Source organism: Triticum aestivum, chromosome 5A, assembly GCF_018294505.1.
Source record: "Triticum aestivum cultivar Chinese Spring chromosome 5A, IWGSC CS RefSeq v2.1, whole genome shotgun sequence".
Taxonomy (NCBI): Eukaryota; Viridiplantae; Streptophyta; class Magnoliopsida; order Poales; family Poaceae; genus Triticum; species Triticum aestivum.
The window spans coordinates 87,599,876-87,619,508 of record NC_057806.1 but is presented as its reverse complement, the minus strand read 5'-3'; the positions used below and the strand labels follow the sequence as shown (position 1 = coordinate 87,619,508).

Here is a 19,633-nt window from a genome sequence, read left to right as displayed (position 1 = left end):
CATTCAAGCTATCATTTGGAGATGATGTTGTCTACCTTGGCTATATTTGTTTAATGTTAAGGTTGTTGTGCTTATCATGCCTTTACACTACTTATGCAGGACAACAATGGGAGTGGCCAGCATTTTCAGACGAGGTTAGTTCCACCGCTCGGCTTGTACCCCCCCCCCCCCGTCATTCTTTAATGTAGTACATATAGATCTAGGCCTGGACACTTTTTAGTTTCTAATATTGACTTTTGCTTGTAGGTACATATGTCCTTGGCAAAGATCCACGCATCAACCCTTTCAGCGTATGGGGCAATGAGATATTCATGAACCAACATCAAGTAAGGAAACTGATAAGGATTATTAGCAAAAAGATATGAACGGTGGCAATCAAATTATTTGTTTACACTCTATCCAATACAACAATGAGCTGTAGGATGGTAAGTACAAACTCTGTAGCCTTCTCTTTTTACTGTCCATAATGAGTTGTTAGATAACAATGTCTGAATCTTTTTTTCATTTGCAGTGGTTCCCAAAGCAGTTTACTCAAGATTACCTCACAAAGTACATGATTGGTGGACACGCAATGAAGGTTAAAGTATTTCATTGAGACTACAATGAGCATCGAGAAGTCCTAATAAAGACAGTGAAGGATGGGCGGACAACCATCACAAGGGTTTGCCTAGAGTCGTGCGCGCATTACGCATGAGGAGGGCATAATATGAGCATTTCACTTCACCTTCTCCAGCAATCGGAATGTCTTTCGCCTCGCTCTTTACAGTCTTTAGTACAACTGTGGTTCATCATTGTTTAGTTGGTGCTTATGTAGTTCTTCAGTATATGTACTTGTGCATCAAATTATGCGTTTGTGTTTGAACCTATATTTATAATAAAGATGGTTCGATATGAAATAAGTGATTGCCTATTTTCAAATCAAAATTTGTGATTTTTAAATGCAGGGATTAAATTAGCGATAAATTAGGTTCTGCAGGCCAGTACACTGCACACGGTTTGCGAAAGCAAAACATTTGCGATAAACATGGAGAACAGACACGTTTCTCAGACCCACTATGTGTGCGATGAATCTCTACTGCACATACGATCAGCCAAGGAAAAGACATGTGAGATTAACAACAACAACGCACATAGTTCCTTATTATTAAATGTTTGCGAAAGTCACCTTATCACACACGCTTTGCAATTATGGACTGTTTATGATGTCGTGCACATCATAAATGTTTCCTCATAGAAGAACGTGTGCAATAGATCCTCATCCAACATGGGTACGGCGGATGAATCGTGTGGTATATATTCAAACTTCGCATACAGTTTTATAGGGATAACTATATGCACTCTTACATCGAATTGCATACAGTCGAAAAAAAGTAAATGTGTGTGATTGTATGCTTACCATACATGTTCTATAATGATGAATTGTTTGTGATGTGGTGCGCATCGTAAACGTATTACCACGAAAGATCGATTGCAATGGTAATGCAAGCACAAACGGGTAGCAAGGATGGAGCGTTTGGGATATGCGAGATATCATAAATAGTTGTCTGAAGACTCGTGTTTGGGATACATGCTCGCAATGCATACGCTTAGCTATGCAAAACGTATGCGTCGCTACTCCCTATCTCGACGGTTTCTGGGTCATGTGGGAAGGACCCCCATATCGCCCACACTGTCCCGATGACGGTTTAAAACTCCATCGCGGAAAAGGGGTTAAAAACCGTTTGTATAGCAGCTCATTGTACCAGTGATATCTTTGGTTTACATCGTGACCCGGAGCTGAAATGTACTCATATCCATGAATACGGTCTTAGGTGGGTCCCCTACGTGTACGTGCCTCCCATCCCATGCTACACGCGACCTGTGGTGTATTATTTTTACCAGACAAGGGAACCGAAGACGTAGAATGAAGGGATGGAGGCGACAGTTGCTCCAGAAGGACGTCTAAATAGCACCAAAGTCCCTCGGCTTCTCCGGCGCACGACGGTTGCGATGCAGGGTGCCACCGCCGGCAGAACCAACTCGTCAAAGACCGTGTCCAATGGCACAAATGGATTCCTGTGACGAAGCCCCGGAGAGGATTCACCTGACAACGATGACGACCGCCCTCACCTCCTCCTTGTCCAGCGCCGCCCCACCACCGCGTGAAGACGGTTCAGCTCCTCGGAGATATAGGTGAATAAAAAGACCAGGTCAGAAAGCCACAGCTCGTTGAAGTCGACAGGTGATCGAATCGTGTTTAGCCCGATGGCCGGCATGATCGCGTTGGCATGTCGGTAGGCATCTCGTAGTCGTAACATGTGCGTGCCAGTATGGTCCAACAAGCAGTTGAGATGATCCTGGACATCGTCACGATCGGCCCGCTCGCGCTCCAGCCGGCTCGCCATCACGGCAACCTGACCGCCTAGCATATCCGTTGCTTTCTGCGACAACGCGCCGACACCTCAAGCATCTTTGTGGTGGATTCCTGTCGCTTTTGAAACTTCGTGAACTCCCGCTCATAACGGAGGAGCATGTCACTCTTCTCCTCCCCGAGCTCACGAAACTCTACGTCCTTGGCTTGGAGCTCCTCTGCTAGGCGCCTCACCTCAGACTCAGTGATCTGTTACACCGTCATGGAACCCGGTAGAAGCAATAAGGAAAGGAAGTAAGGGGGCGAAACGGTTGAAATACAATGCAATCTACGAGAAGGCGGAAGAAGCTAACGAAGTACCCTTAATGGAGTACCCTCTAGTTTTTAAAGTTTGGTTACCAACTATGGACAAGTTAACACTCGTGATTACTCCCTCCGTCCGAAAATACTTGTCATCAAAATGTATAAGACTAATCATAGTGGGGAGTAACTTACAGTAGTAACATGCATATGTTACTAGTCTATGTTACTAACTCCATAGTGGGTAGTAACATATGTGTTGTGTCATGCATCACTTCATTTATTATGTTGTAGACTCATCTTTTTTTGATGTGTGTGTTGTTACAGTAACTAGCTATGTTACCACATGCCTCTTTTTTTTCCATTAATTACATGCCACATCATCTATTTTGCCTAGATAAGTGTGATGTTACCACCTATATTACTCCCACTGTGGGTAGTCTAAACAGACACGTATCTAGAAATAATAAACGGAGGGGGTACTATTTAACTCTACAATAAAGTAGGAATATTCTTAAAAAAATAACTATTGGCTATTACCCATGGGGAATGCACAATTTCCAAGAAAAGGAAAATGCCAAGGAAAGTGAAAAATACGGAGGAACAAATGGAATCAGAAAAGATGAAAAACAGCCCCACCGTGACCGGCGAAGGACGACGCCACTATTCCCACCCGTGAAAGCGAGATTCCCTCCCCTGCCGCTTCGTCTGACGCCGAACGGCAATGGTCCCGAGCAGGTCTCCTCCGTTCCTCCCCCCTCCCCCTTTCGAGTCAAAAAGAGCACCCGAAGCGGCCAAGCAGCAAAACCTTCGCCCCTAAGCCGCCTCGCCAAATCAAACCCCACGGGCGCACGACACAGATTCACCCCTGCGCCTCCGCCGCAGCCAAGCGCCGCCGCCGCCTTGCCCCCGATTTCGTTCTCGCGCCACCCCAGAATCTCACCAGTCATCACCATGGGTGACGCCGCCACCGCCGCCGTCGCCGCCGACGCCGCCGCGACAGAGGAAGCACATAAGGAGGATCCGGAGATTGTAGCGAGATGGTGAGTGTTGGTCCACCGCGCGGGTATGAACTGCGACAGGAAACGCCACTGAATGTGCGTGCGTGCGTGCGTGCAGGTACCAGCTGGAGGCGCTGGAGCGGGCCATGAGCGGGAACACGGTGGCTTTCCTGGACACGGGGGCCGGGAAGACGCTCATCGCGGGGCTGCTGCTGCGCGCCTACGCGCACCGCGTGCGGAAGCCGGCGCGGGACTACGCCGTCTTCCTCGTCCCCACCCGCGTGCTCGTGGAGCAGCAGGCACGGGTTATCGAGGCGCATACCGACCTCCGCGTGTCCAAGTTCACCGGCGACATGGGCGTCGACTTCTGGAACGCCGCAATCTGGCGCCGCGTGGTGGACGACGCCGAGGTGCTTGTCATGACGCCGCAGATCCTCCTGGACAACCTCCGCCACAGCTTCTTCAGCCTCCAGGACATCGCCCTGCTCATCTTCGACGAGTGCCACCGCGCCAAGGGCAACTCCCCGTATGCGTGCATTCTCAAGGTCCCAATAGTTACAACCGCTTTGTTCCCTTCTCGTTTTGTTAATTTAGAAGCTTTCTCTTTTCTGTCGCACCCACCAACACACTCCGTCCGTTTCTAAATATACAGAGCAGTATTTTACTGTCCAAATCTAAACGACCGGGACTTTTCATACAATACTCTGTTACTGGTTGCAAAATCACAATCATAAGAAAGCTCTACTGAGTACGAATCCAACAATGTCAGTTTTCTGTAACCATAACTCACATTAGATTAATTGTATGTCAAATCACGATTTTGGACAGTTAAAAACACCCTACGATTTTATACTGAGTATGTAATAGTCAGTTTGAAACGATTTTATACTGCTCATTTTACCACCTGTATATTGGCCACATTTGAGGGCAGGCCTGGCGCAGTGGTGAAGTCCTTCCCACTTGTGCCAAGAGGTCCTGGGTTCGAACCAGCCTCTCTGCATTGCACTTTGCAGGGGTAAGACTAGGTTCCTATAATCCCTCCCCAGACCCCACCTTGTGTGGGAGCTTCTATGCACTGGGTCTGTCCTTTTATATTGGCCACATTTACTGTTCCAGTTGAAGTCTTGGTCCACTAACCAATTTAGTAAAATCCTTCAGTTTACTTTCATTGTAGGAATTCTACCACCCTGTAATGAATTCTAGACCACGGGGCCCTCTGCCGAGGATATTTGGGATGACTGCTTCGCCCACAGATTCAAAAAGTAAGGACGAAGCTGTGAACTTGTATATGTGTTTTACATCCTCAAATATTATTTTTTGAACAAACATCCTCTCAGTTCGACCAAATCTGTCACACTATTCCTTGCATAGATCTGCTGCAAGAGAGCTATTCGAAACGAATCGTCGAACTGGAGAATCTATTGAATTCAAAGGTCAGGCCATGTATAGATTCACATGTACCCTTTACCTATGATAATCATCATTCCTAATTTTTTCACGCATGAGGAATACTTTTGTGTATTTTCTGTTGAAGGTGTACACGGTTGACAATGAATCGGCTTTATCGGAATACATACCATTTGCCACTACGAGGATTGTGCAGTACGATGATTATATCATCCCATCCAACTCACATAACCATATTAAGAGTTGTTTGGACAAGTTGCAAGAAAAGGTATGCTGTTTGTCCCTTTCTTTCTTTGAATTAAGGGGTTTCCGCCGCCCAATTCCATTTCTCAATGAAATTGATAATGCGGAAGTCAGGGTGGACCGTTCCTTCAGGATGGTTCCAAACTTTTAACACAATCCACATGCTGAAAATATAACAGGAAACCACCAGGCAAAATTCTACCACAAAGTTTCTCAAGGCATCATTACAAAACATCTACGTAAAAGCATAAAAAACCGCCACAGTTCAGCAACCTCCTTGTGTTCACCCAGCTGGCCTCACGACCGCCGGCGCCCAACCTTTATTTCTACTAAAAGCTTTAGCTGCCACCTGCAGTAGCGTTCTTGCACCTTTGGCTTGCATTCCTCATAGTTCTCGTCTTGTAAGCCAGACCAATATTACAGTGGTTGGATCATAAGAGAAAACGTTCTCAAAGGATGCCTTATTCCTAGTTTTCCATATAGCCCCCAAAATTGCAGCTAACCCTACTGCAACCACACTCCTAACCTTACCAGGAACCCCAATAATATAGCTACAGATCCTTGCACAGGAGGAAGTCCGTTTTTAAACAAAGCCACTGTCCACCACCCCCAAGACATATCTTGCCACCGAGCAGTGTATGAACAGATGGTCAACTGTCACATTAGCATTACAGAACCTACATTTCGGACTTCCAGTACACCCCCCTTTTAGCAAATTGTTTCTAGTAAGAGCATCTCCAATAGAAAATGCAAATTTGGAGACGTAAAAATTTACATCTCCCAAAAGTGCTTTTTGCATCTCCAAAAAAGTGCCAACTCCAACAGAAGATGCAAAACGGAGATGTAAAAGAGTAACTCCAATAGAAGATGCAAACTAGAGATGTAAAATTGGCCACCGGCCGCGCGGCCGCTGTTCAGCTGCCGCCGGCCGCATTTGCACATCAAAATTTCGTAATTATAGCAACATAAGTGCATCATTGACCATAGTTTTAAATCCTACAAGCAAAAGTCAATTGTCTCAAACGAAGTTGTTGGTCCAATAAATGAAAATGCACATGGACATCACTCAATTTGCGTTCTCTCCGTTGTCACTAGTGCCATTGTCGACGGTGGTATGACCATCATCAATGGCTTCTTTCTCGACGTTTTCTTGCGTTGAAGTCTCATTGCCGCGAACTCCATCGGAAGCACCTTCATTGCCATCTCCCATGCCGCCCATGTTGCCACCGAAGCCACCTCCCATGCCACTCATCATGTTGCCGCCGAAGCCACCTCCCATGCCACTCATCATGTTGCCGCCGAAGCCACCTCCCATGCCGGTCATGTTGCCGCCGAAGCCACTTCCCATTCCACCTCCCATTACTCCGAAGCCACCATCCATGTTTCCACCAAATGCACCATTCATGGCACCACCCATCATGTTCATGTACCCTACCATTCCTCCTCCCATGGCACCTCCCATTCCTCATCCCATCATGCTTCTAATGAGCATTTGCTTCTTCATGAGCATTTCATCGCGACAAAGTTCGACATACGCCTTTACCTTGGCATCAAGAGTAGATGTGTCCATGAACATAAACTTGAGTGCCTTCTCCTCGACTATCTTCATCTCCTCGGCCGTCGCCTTTCTCTCCTCAAGCACAACCTTTCTCTCCTCGGCCGCTGCCAATCTCTCTTCGGCCGTCGCCCTCTTCTCCTCGGCTGTCGCCCTCCATCGCTCGGCTTCACTGCTCTCATCAATTTCTTTGAGCTTCAACAATTTTTTTCTTCCGCATACCCTTTCCTTGCCATGACAATGGCATCAAATCCATCCTTGAGATCATTGTCTCCGGCCTTGGATTCCTTCACTTTCTTAGTTCCATCGGGCCTATAGGATTTAGTCGCTGAGTGAGGAATGGGGCTCCTTCTCTCCTCACCCGAGTCATCTTCTTCATCCTCCACCACCACACTTTCCTTCTTCGAAGCATCGAAAACTTCTCTAGTTTTCCACTTCTCATCCTCCACCACCACACTTTTCTTCTTCGAAGCATCGAAAACTTCTCTAGTTTTCCACTTCTCCTCATCCTTGAGCTCTTCCATTCTTCTTCCTCTTCTCTCCTTTGTTGTTCCTCTCTTGAAATAATCCTTGCGCAATCATTTTCTACAAGAAAACAATCAAGATGTCATCATCAAATTAGTGAACATTTCAATATTTGCGGAAAGTGGAGAAAACACACATGAATAGCAAATGATTATTACCGGGTCACTTTCACCGCAACCACTTGGGTTCATGCGATTAACATTTGCAAGCAACCCGCTCACTTTTGACATTCGGCATTGATGGTGCCCCAACGTTGACGAAGGGAGTCACTTGAGCGATAGTGGCCGCTAGTGTTGCGCGCATCGAAGAAATCCTTGATGCGTTGCCAATATGTGACGGCGGATTGGTTGGTCCCAACGGTTGCATCTTGAGAGACTTTCTTCCAAGCGATGCAAATCAACACATCTTCGGCGTTGGTATAATTTGCGGTTATTCCCTTCAAAACGAAGCCCTCATCATCCATGTCAAGATTGTCATTACCATATTGTGGAGTTTCATATTCTTGTGATGCATACTCATGTGAATAATCATCATTTGCGGTTATTCCCTTCAAAACGAAGCCCTCATCATACCAAGACCCTCATCGACGGCGGCGGTGGCCTCAACGTCCTCTCCGTTGAGACCTTCGAGACGCTCCAAGTGCCCTATGACCAGCTCGTGCCCACCAGGCCCTTCTCAGAGGTGACCGACGGCTCTATCGCTCCCCTGCGGCAGGTACGCCTCGCCGTCACCTTTGGCACCATCGATAATTACCGCACCGGGCTCATTGACTTAGACGTGGCCTGCATCGGCCTTCCGTTCAACGCCATCCTGGGATACCCCGCGCTTGCCAAGTTCATGGCGGCGAGCCACCCCGGCTACAACGTAATCAAGATGCCCGGCAGTAGAGGCGTTATTACTGTCGCCGAAAGCAAGGAGGATGCGGTCCGGGCCCTCAAGCGCGCCTACAGGGCTGCAGTAGCCTCGCGCCTGGGCTTCGCAGATGGGGGTCGGGCCTTCGGAGGTTGCTCCTGCGAGGAAGAAGCAACTGTTCTCTCAGGACCGCGCCGAAACAAAGAAGGAATTGGTTGACGGCAGCGGCGCAGATCCTACCTTCACCATCGGCGCCGATCTTCCTCCTAAGCAGGAGGACGCGCTCGTCGCTTTCCTCTGGGCGAACAAGGATGTGTTCGCCTGGAAGGCGTCTGATCTGACCGGCGTCCCGATGAAGTAATTGAGCACCATTTGGCGGTGTCCTAACGCTCGTCCCATCAAGCAGAAGGCGCGGCGCCAAGCGCTGGAGAAGCAGGCATTCATCATCCAAGAGGTGCACAAGCTGCAGGAAGCTGGGGTCATTCGAGAGGTGCGTCATCCCGAATGGCTCGCCAACCCAGTCATCGTCCCCAAGAAAGATGGAAAGGAGTGCATGTGCGTCGACTTCACGAGCCTTAACAAGCCCCGACATTGAGCACAAGAAAGCCCCGGCATCAAGGGACTCCAGGTGAAGAGACACCCCCCAGGACCCTTCCCGCTCCCACGCATCTACCAGATCGTGGACTCCACCACTGAATATGACCCGCTGTGCTTCTGGGACGCATTCTTGGGCTACCACCAAATCAAGATGGCAGCGGAAGATGCGGAAAAGACAGCCTTCATCTCCCTGTGCGGCGTGTTCTGCTACACCTGCATGACGTTCGATTTGAGGAGCGTCGGCGCTACCTTCCGGCGGCTGATGCGCATCACGCTGGGGCCATAGCTAGGGAGGAACGTGGAGGCCTACATCGACGACATCGTGGTCAAATCGCGCGAAGCCAAGACGCTAATCAAGGACCTGGAAGAAATGTTCGCAAATCTGCGCGAGGTTAGCCTGAAGCTCAACCCCGACAAGTGTCTCTTTGGAGTCCCCTTCGGCAAGCTTCTAGGCTTCCCCTTCAAGTGGCCTTGGGGCGCTTCATCTCCAAGCCAGGCGAGCACGCCTTGCCCTTCTTCAAGCTAATGAAGAGGACATGCTCCTTCAAGTGGACCCTTAAAGTGGACGCGGCTTTCGAAGACCTCAAGAGGTACCTCACGAGTCCGACGAGTGGCGCCGCGTTTTCATGAGCCCTTGGTCCTATACCTGGCGGCCACCCCGCAGACGGCCAACGTTGCGCTCGTAGCGCCGCGGGAGGAACGTGTCGGCATCAAGGAAAGGCTTCCCGAGACTCGCGAGCCCTCCAAGCTCCCTGGACCTTCCAAGCCTCGCGAGCCACCAGAGCCTCGCAAGCCCTTCGTGTCTCAAGCCAGCGCCCCAAGCCTCGCGCGCCCCTTCAAGAGCAAGCCCCTGCTGAAGCCACATGCCTCGTCGAGCACCCCGTGTACTTTGTGAGCACGGTGCTGAGGGATGCATGAGCATGCTATCCTATGCAGCAGAAACTTCTTGCCTTCCTGGTTGCCTCTAGGAAGCTGCGGCATTACTTTCAGGGCCACCCCATCAAGGTCGTCTCAGCTTACCCACTGGAGAAAGTGCCGCATAGCCCTAATGCCGCGGGACCAAGATGTGGGGCCGCCTTCCCCTTGCCGGCTGTCTCCCAGGCCGACTATCGGAAGGCGGCCCGACTTTAGCCCTCATGAAGAAAGCCGCGGGAGGGCCGGCTCCTTGGAGCCGGCCGCGAGAAGGCCGACTCCAAGAAGTCGGCTCCCACAAAACGGTCAAGATCGTACTCTTGAAGTCTGCATCCACATAACGGCGATGTGGCGGGGCGTGGCTACAGTAAAGCCTGCCACCCCCAAATCCCGGAGCACGCCAAGCACAGTGCGCCGTACGGGGTGGCCATGACCCGTCCGGCGCGGCATTGTTGCCATGTTGACCCTGATGCCACCCATGACGGGCTGTCAGCGCGGCCCACGGGCGGTGGGCCCCTTCAGGCAGAGAGACACCCGAAGGCGGCCAGGCCTCCCCCAGTCGGCCCAAGACAGGGCCGGCTCCCCACAGCCAGCTTGCTTCCTCCCTCGAAGGAGACGCCCCATTAAGGAGACAAGACGAGGTGAGGCTACAGCGATCGCCCGCCGGGCGGCGACACTGTAGCCACGCTTACCTTGGCGAAGCCCTCATCACCAGGTTTGAGGCAACAGTAACCAGCCACCGACAAGGTCCTTGACAGTGGGGCCTGCCTGTCGACCAAGGAGCCGGCAGCCGGTGGGACCCACCAGCCGGCGGGCCCCAGCAGCCGGCGCAAAAGCTGGCGAGCGTAGACACAGATGGCTAGGGCCCACGCCCAGCCGGATTACCATTGTACCCCCGGGGGGTGGGCCTATATAAACCCCCCGGGGCACCCATGCAAAGGGTTGATCTGAGCTAGTTTTAGACACCACATAGAGAGGAGAGGAGAGCTAGCCGTGCCCTTCTTCTTCTTCTTATCGCCAAACGGCTCAAGGAGCATCTTGTAGCCACTTGTTCATCTAGTGATCATGCGGAGACCCCGCAGAGCAGCAGTACGGGTGTTATTTCCACGGAGAGCCCTGAAGCTGGGTAAGATTCGCCGGCGTGCATGTCTTCGCCTCATCCCGCTTCCAGGCACCGGCGGCGTCTTACTGGCTTCCACAATGATAAGCCACCCGTTGGCATATGTCGCACCTACCACCCGACATTTGGCGCCCACCGTGGGGCCAGGTGCACCGTCGTCCGGAGACCTGTTCTGGACGGGAACCCTCTTCCTCCCCAGCGACCGTAGCCAGCCCGGCACGCCCGATGGCGCTTGCCACGACGCGCTGCAAGGCGTCACCAATGTCTGCGCAGCGAGCGGCCTCGCCGATCTCCTTGACGAGACCCTCATATTCGACGAGCTCGCCTCTGACGCGGGCACCGACCACCTCATCAACCTCCTCGGCCAGCTCCACGTTTCCGGTGAGCCTGCTGTGGACTTGGAGTCTGTTGGCTCCACCGATCCGATGCCTGTCGACTCCGACATGGCCTCGCTCGACGCTTTCCCCATCGACGTCGCGATCTACAACGACCCGCTTCCCCGGGCCGATGGCTGCGACGGTGCCACCACCGAGGTGATGGTCATCGGCCACGGCGGCGCTTCTGGTGAGAACGCCCTCGACGCCCCGCATGCGGCGGTCCACGACTTGTCCATCCCCCTCCCGGCCGATGCCGACGTTGAAGCACTGGAGGCTCGCCGCCTCGCCCTCCTTGCGGAGGGCCGGAAGTTGGCTTCCATGAGACGCCTCACTGAGGCCCACCAGCACGAAGCCGACCGCGCCGCCTTTGGCACGCCGCCCCCAGGCGGGCCAAGCCGAGCCGACGTTGTTAGACAGCGCGGCGCTGCCCTCGCCGACACGCTAGGAGTCGACCGCCCAATCTACACCACTCCACTCGAGAACCTGCGCGCCGCCCAGGCGGCCGTAGACGAGCTAGACGGACTGGGGGCCGAAGAACTCCCCCACATGACCAGATGCATCCAGCAACTAATCGATGCAGCCGCACAGCGGCACGAAGCCGACGCCCGCGCGGAAAGCCCTCCCTCGCGCCGAGAGCACGACGCGACGTCCCGGACGCCGACTGTGGGTAAAACCCGCGCGTGACACGAGAAAGAGCCGGCTGCCAGCCGAAGCCGAACCCGGATCTCCATCGAGCGAGACGCAGAAGGCCGTCCCCGGGCCGTGGAGCGGCGGGGCAACCCGCCTCCGCCTCTGCCTCGTGGGGAGAGATATCCCACCCCACCGCCTGTCATGCATCCGACTCTCAGCGGCCGACTAGGTCGCCGCGAAGGAGTCGGCGAGAATGACGCCCGCCATCGGATCGACCGCCTAGCGCGATCCCTGGCGCTAGAAGAAGAAGATGATGTCGGCCCGCCTTGCTTCGGCCCCCGCATCCGCGACGAGCCTTTCCCCAAAGGGTTCTCGCTCCCAAGAGACACGCCCAAGTACAACGGCTCCGTGAAGCCGGAAGATTGGTTGATCGACTACTCCACAGCGGTTCGCATAGCAAACGACAACAGGCGCGTTGCCGTGAAGTACGTGCCCCTCATGCTGCAAGGCACGGCGTGGACCTGGCTCAACAGCCTCAGGCCATACAGCATCAACAAGCGGGCTCCCAAGCCCAGACAACTCTCCTTGTGCGTACAAGGCCCCGCTGAATCCACTCGCGACTACCTCACGCGTTGGGCCGAGCTCCGTAACTCTTGCGAAGGGGTGCACGAGGTGCAAGCCATAGAATACTTAACTGCCGGGTGCCGAGAAGGCACCCTCCTCAAGCACAAGCTCCTCTACGACGAGCCGACTACCCTCGACGAGCTTCTGGTCATAGCGGACAAGTACGCCACCGCCGACTCCTCGATGAAGACTGAACTCCGGGTAGACGCGTCCGGGAAGGTACTCAACCCGGTGCCCAAGACGCCGGCTGGGGACTCCGGCCGACGCCCGTACTAGAACGACCACAAGTGCAAGGGCCCCGTGCCGCTCTCCACCAGTCGGCAGGTGGCCACAGTCGAAGACGAGCAGCCCGAAGGGCGGCCCGCACCCAAGAAGCAGAGGGGCGGCAGGCCGGCTTGGCAGCCGGCCTTCTCCTACGAGCAAACTCTCGACGCCCCATGCAAGTTCCACAGCGGCGCGAAGCCGTCCAACCACACAACCCGGAAGTGCCACTGGCTCACCCGAATCTCCAAAGGCGAAGGGCTCGCGCCGCCTCCGCCTGCTGGTCCGCCGCCTCCGGCTCCGCAGCTGCCGACCGCTCGGCCAGCAGTCGGAGCTGTGCATGATGAGTTCCCCGACGAGCATGCCGCCTATGTCGTCTTTACAAGCCAGCCCGAAGGCCGGCGCGGCAGACGCCGAGAACACCAGGAAGTCAACGTGGTCGCTACCAACCCCGCCGAGCACATGCACTGGTCAGAAAAGCCTATCAGCTGGAGCCGGGCCGACCACCCAGAGGTGATGCCATCTCCCGGCTCTTATGCGTTGGTTTTGGATGCCACCCTTGCAACGGACAGACGCGCCGCCCGTTTCTCCCGCGTGCTGATAGACGGCGGGAGCAGCATCAACATCCTGTACCGTGACACCCTGGAGAAGCTGAACGTCAAGACGAAGCAACTCATGCCTACTCGGACTGTGTTCCATGGCATTGTACTTGGCCTGTCCTGCGCCCCCATTGGCAAGATCAAGATTGATGTTCTCTTTGGGGACAAGGATCATTTCCGCCGGGAAGCGATCTGGTTTGAAGTGGTGGACCTGGAGAGCCCCTACCATGCATTGCTTGGCCGTCCTGCCTTGGCCAGGTTCATGGCTGTTCCCCACTATGCTTACCTCAAGATGAAGATGCCGAGCGCCAAGGGCATCATCACCATAGCCGGCGATTACAAGAAATCTTCCGAGTGCGCAGCAGCCAGCAGCCGGCTGGCCGAGTCCCTTGTGATTGCCGAAGAAAAGAAGATGTTGGACCGAGTCGTGGCCATGGCCGGCAAACAGCCGGCCCTGTCCCCCGATCCCAAGGAGTGTGATGCCCAAGGATCTTTCCAGCCGGCCAAGGAGACGAAGAAGATACCTCTTGACCCCGAGCACCCAGAAAGGTTTGCCGTCATCGGGGCAAACCTAAACAGCAAATAGGAAGGCGAGCTCGCCGATTTCCTCCGTGAGAATCGGGACATCTTTGCATGGTCCCCTAAGGACATGCCGGGTGTTCCGAAGGAATTCGCCGAGCACAAGCTACACGTCCGAGAAGGCGCAAAACCAGTCAAACAACCCCTCCGCCGACTGTCGGAGGAGAAAAGAAGGATTGTAGGAGAAGAGATAGCCCGGCTTCTGGCAGCCGGCTTCATTATGGAGGTTTTCTTTCCAGAGTGGCTCGCCAACCCGGTCCTCGTGCTAAGAAGAACAACAAGTGGCGCATGTGCATAGACTACACGAGCCTCAACAAGGCCTGCCCCAAAGATCCCTTTGCCCTGCCAAGGATTGATCAAGTGATAGACTCCACGGCCGGATGCGAGCTGTTGAGTTTCTTGGATGCTTACTCAGGATACCACCAGATAAAGCTAGATCCGGCTGACCGCCTGAAGACCGCCTTCATCACGCCATTCGGAGCTTTCTGCTACCTGACTATGACATTCGGCTTAAGAAATGCCGGTGCCACTTTTCAGCGTTGCATGCAGAAGTGCCTCCTCAAGCAGCTCGGCAGAAATGCCCACGTCTACGTAGACGACATTGTGGTGAAGACGGAGAAGCGCGACACCTTGCTGGAAGACCTCAAGGAAACATTTGAGAACCTGCGCCGGTTCCAGATCAAGCTCAACCCCGAGAAATGCGTGTTCGGAGTGCCAGCCGGCCAGCTCCTAGGCTTCCTGGTCTCCGAACGCGGCATCGAATGCAACCCAGTAAAGATCAAGGCCATTGAGAGAATGGCGATTCCCACCAAACTTCGAGACGTCCAGAAGTTCACCGGGTGCTTGGCCTCCCTGAACCGCTTCATCAGCCGGCTCGGAGAGAAAGCTCTCCCCCTCTACCGCCTCATGAAGAAGACCACTCACTTCGAGTGGAACGACCAAGCCGACCAAGCTTTTCACGAGCTGAAGAAGATGCTGGCCACGCCGCCTGTCCTGGCGGCGCCGACTGAGAAAGAGCCCATGCTCCTCTACATTGCTGCAACCAGCCGGGTGGTCAGCACCGTCATCGTAGTCCAGCGCCCAGAAGAGGGCCGAGCCCAGCCGGTCCAGAGGCCGGTGTACTATTTGAGTGAGGTGCTGTCTACCTCGAAGCAGAACTACCCGCACTACCAGAAGATGTGCTATGGCGTGTACTTCGCCGCCAAGAAGCTGAAGCCCTACTTCCAAGAGCACCCCATCACGGTCGTATGCACCGCCCCGCTTGCCGAGATCATAGGCAGCCGGGATGCATCCGGCCGGGTGGCGAAATGGGCCATCGAGCTGGCCCCCCTACACGATCTTCTACCAGCCTCGCACCGCCATCAAGTCCCAAGCATTGGCCGACTTCCTCGTCGACTGGGCCGAGACCCAGTACCTGCCGCCAGCTCCCGACTCCACTCATTGGCGCATGCACTTCGACGGGTCCAAGATGCGCACCGGCTTGGGAGCCGGCGTCATCCTCACCTCTCCCAAAGGCGACAAGCTCAGATACACGCTGCAAATTCACTTTGCCGCCTCCAACAACGTGGCCGAGTACGAGGCGCTCATACACGGGCTCCGGCTTGCCAAAGAGCTCGGCATACGCCGGATCCTATGTTACGGCGACTCGGACTTGGTAGTCCAGCAATCATCCGGCGACTGGGACGCCAAGGACGCAAATATGGCAAGCTACCGCTTCCTCGTTCAGCAGATCAGCGGGTACTTTGAAGGATGCGAGTTCCTCCACGTACCGCGAGCCGACAACGAGCCAGCTGATACCCTGGCTCGAATAGGCTCCACTCGGCAGGCAATACCAACCGGTGTCTCTCTGCAACGCCTCCTCAAGCCGTCTATCAAGCCGTCTCCAGAGTCCGATTCCATCTTCGTGCCGCCTGACCCCGACGCAGCCGGGTCCGGCTCGAAGAACCAAGCAGGTGACCCGGGGACTTCGATAGTCGGCCCGGGGACGTCAGTAGGCGGCTCGGGGACTTCCGTAGTTACGCCCGACCCGGGGACTGCCACACCCGGCTCGGGGACTGCGGTAGTCGGCCCGGGGACTGCACCAACACAACAGGCGGCGGCCGACTCCAGCATTTCACCACCCAGCCCGCCCGCCCTGGTCGCAGTAGCCGTGTTGGCAATAGAAGAAGTCGCAGCTCCATCATGGGCCCAGTCCATCCTCAACTTCCTAATAAACCAAGATCTGCCGGCTGACGAAACAGAGGCAAGACAAGTCCAACGCCGAGCCGGAGCATACACAATCGTCAACAGAGAGCTCGTCAGGCGCAGTGTCACTGGAGTCTTCCAGCGATGCGTCGAGCAAGAGAAGGGCATTGCAATCCTCAGAGACATCCACCAAGGAGAATGCGGCCACCATGCGGCCTCAAGATCACTCGTCGCCAAAGCTTTCCGCCATGGGTTCTTTTGGCCGACTGCTTTGGATGACGCCAAGGAGTTAGTTAAACATTGCAAAGGGTGCCAAGTCTTCAGCTCCAAGCAACACATGCCGGCTTCGGCACTCAAGACCATTCCCCTCACTTGGCCCTTCGCCGTTTGGGGACTGGACATGGTGGGCCCATTCAAGACGGCGCGCGGCGGCATGACACATCTGCTTGTCGCCGTGGACAAATTCACCAAATGGATTGAGGCAAAGCCGATCAAGAAGCTGAATGGGCCGACTGCCGTGACATTCATCGCAGATATAACAACTCGGTACGGCGTGCCACACAGCATCATCACCGACAACGGCACGAATTTCGCCAAGGGAGCATTGGCACGTTTCTGCGCGACGCAGGGCATCCGGTTGGACTTAGCGTCCGTTGCCCACCCGCAGTCAAACGGCCAAGTCGAGCGAGCCAACGGCCTCATCCTTTCCGGCATCAAGCCCCGACTGGTCGTACCACTGGAACGTTCGGCCGGCTGTTGGCTCGATGAGCTGCCGGCCGTCCTCTGGAGTCTGCGCACTACCCCAAACAAGTCAACCGGCTTCACTCCTTTCTTCCTCGTGTATGGTGCCGAGGCGGTCATCCCAACTGACATCGAGTTCGACTCGCCTCGGGTAACCATGTACACGGAGGCGGAGGCCAAGGAAGCACGAGAAGACGGCGTCGACCTGCTGGAAGAAGGCCGGCTGTTAGCCCTCAGCCGGTCCGCCATCTACCAGCAGGGCTTGCGCCGCTACCACAGCCGGAAGGTCAGACCAAGATCTTTCCAAGAGGGCGACCTCGTGCTCCGGCTGATCCAGCGAACAGCCGGCCAGCACAAGCTCTCGGCCCCTTGGGAAGGCCCCTTTGTCATCAGCAGAGCGCTGGGAAATGACTCCTACTACCTGATCGACGCACAGAAGCCGAAGGTACGAAAGAGAGACGACTCCGGCAAGGAGTCGGAACGACCATGGAACGCCAACCTCCTCCGAAGATTTTACAGTTGAAATGCAGTATGTATCACGCTAACTTTTGTACTAAGTACGAGACAATAGGCCCCCCGAGGAGAGCTCGGGGACTGCCATCTTTTATCTATGAATGAAGAGTATCATGCTTATGATCATGTCATTACATTCACTTTTTTCGTCCGGCACCGGGTTCGACTAGTCGGCCCGGGGACTGGCCGCCTTGAGTTATATTAGAAGTCCTACCCGCGGTCAGACAAGTAGTGTGCCGGCACCCAAGCCTTCTCTTGCCAAAAGTCGCAGTTAGAAGAACCGGCTGTCCGGCTGGCAAGAGTTAAAGGCAGGAAAGGACGCCCACACAAAAAACGGCTAGGGACTAACAGACTAATATAACAAAAGCCGGTTTTTCTCCCACCACCGACCGACTACCAGAGTAGCCGGCCGGCAGGCTTCCATTCACCTCGCTTCAATCTAAGAAAGCTCGAGTACTTGCCTTCCCCCAAAAAATAAAAATAAATATAGCCAAGTTCTTCCCTAGCCACAGGCTGCAGAGCAGCTGCCGGTTGGGAAGGCAGCAGCCAGGGGAAGGCGGCAAAGGAAACAGCCTAAGGATAAAAAGCATACGCGAATGGAAGCCAAACACACACACGATCATATTTATACAAAAGACCTTCGAAAGGCCAGCATTCAACATAGTTTGAATACACCCCCAGTGGGTGGAACTGCGCAAGTTTAATAAAAATTGTTCAAAGAGTAACAAGCAGGAAAAGCAAGGACGGCAGATTAAGCCAAGGGAACGACTGGCGAGTCGGGCAGGTCGGTAGAGACGACAGTGCTGGCTGGAGGAGTGGCCGGCTGGCGAACCTCGGCATGATCACCACCTCCCGCAGAGGCGCGCCTCGTTGCTGGAGGCACGGTCAAGCTGAGGCTGGCTGGCCGCTTCACCGGCCGGCTCGACGTCTTCGCCTTCCTCTCCTTCGTCGTCTTCACCTTCATCACTGGAGGCAATCTCCTCCGCCGAGTCCTCACCCTCTGCCGGGTCAGCCCGAACCATTCCTCCGGCTGGGCAACGCCGTCGTCATTTATATCAGGAGCAAAGGTGCTGATGTCAGTGCACTCGGCGATCGTCGAGGCACGCTGAGCGATAGCCGGCCGCATCTCCTCCATCTCCTCGTCGGCTTCCAGCCGCCAGGTGCGCAGCTGGTCCAGGTTCAGCCCGGGATACCAGGCTCGGACGAACTCCAGCGCCCGCCCAGCTCCAAGCCGGGCTGCCGATGCCTTCCAGGCCTCGAAGCGGCCAACCGCAACCTCCAGCCAGTCGGCAGTCCGACTCGGGGTGCGGGGAATCGCTTCGCCTGGCCAGAGGGCGGCCAACACCTGCGCCCTGGCGCGCTGGAGGCGGCAGAGCATGCGGTGAGCCGGCTGCAACCGGGCTTGGACCGCCAAGAGTTGCTCCTCAAGCGTCCAGTTCGCGTCCGGCGCGATTTCAGCCCCCGCCTGCCGGCGCGCCTCGCGGTGGGCCTCGATGGTCTGGGTGGCAATGACGGAGTAGCCGGGGAAGTAGTCTGCACAAAGAACAAAAAGCAGCACAAGTCAGAACACAAATCAGGGGGCAAGGGGCAAGCAAGGAGTGAGGAAGGCGGCTTACCATCGATCAGATCCTCAACCCGGCCGTAGCCCTCGCTCAGCGCTTGTTTTGCCTCAACCCAGCCCGCCGCTTCGGTCTTGAACTCAGCTTTGAGGGCGTCCTAGCTGTCCTGCGCCTTCTTCAGGGCCGCCTTGTGGCTCTCCTCCTGGTCGGCCAACTTCTTGGCCAGGCGGTCACGCTCCAGGACTAAGGCGTTGCACTCGGCTTCCTTGGCGCGAAGGGCGGTCTGGGCCCCGCTGAGCTGCTCCCTCAAGTCGGCATTGGCTCCTGCAAGCATGAAGACAAAGGAAAAATCAATAAGGAAGAAGTCGTCAGGGAAGATCCGACCCAACTGCTCAGCAGTCGGCCCGAATCTCGGGGACTACACCCAGTGGGTGCGCTGACGCGCCCCCACAGGAGATGAACGAGACAAAGCACGCACTCCGGCTGTTGGTTAGGTCCTCGGTTTTCTGGCCCAGCTCCTGAGCCTGGGAGTTGAAGGCAACAACGCGGAGGTTATGGTATTCCTGGAAGATCAGACAGGATGCAAGAATAAGATAGCCGTCAGGACCTAGTAAGTTCCAAGCCGCCTGCTCAGCAGCCGACTCGGAACTCGGGGACTACACCCAGTGGGTGCGCTGACGCGCCCCCACGGAAGAAATCAAAAA

The 19,633-nt window shown here is 54.8% G+C and overlaps 1 protein-coding gene across 2 annotated transcripts in view; it reads left to right on the top strand.

The window, feature by feature from the left end:
* Positions 1-3,385: 3,385 nt before the first annotated feature.
* Positions 3,386-19,633, top strand: part of LOC123102437 (endoribonuclease Dicer homolog 2a) — a 40,995-nt gene continuing 24,747 nt past the window's right edge. For both annotated transcript variants that reach the window (XM_044523783.1, XM_044523782.1), the window contains exons 1-5: positions 3,386-3,693; positions 3,770-4,196; positions 4,826-4,913; positions 5,023-5,084; positions 5,186-5,326. In XM_044523783.1, the coding sequence (XP_044379718.1) occupies positions 3,605-3,693; positions 3,770-4,196; positions 4,826-4,913; positions 5,023-5,084; positions 5,186-5,326 (807 nt within the window). In that variant the 5' untranslated portion in view covers positions 3,386-3,604. The remainder of the gene's footprint in view (positions 3,694-3,769; positions 4,197-4,825; positions 4,914-5,022; positions 5,085-5,185; positions 5,327-19,633) is intronic.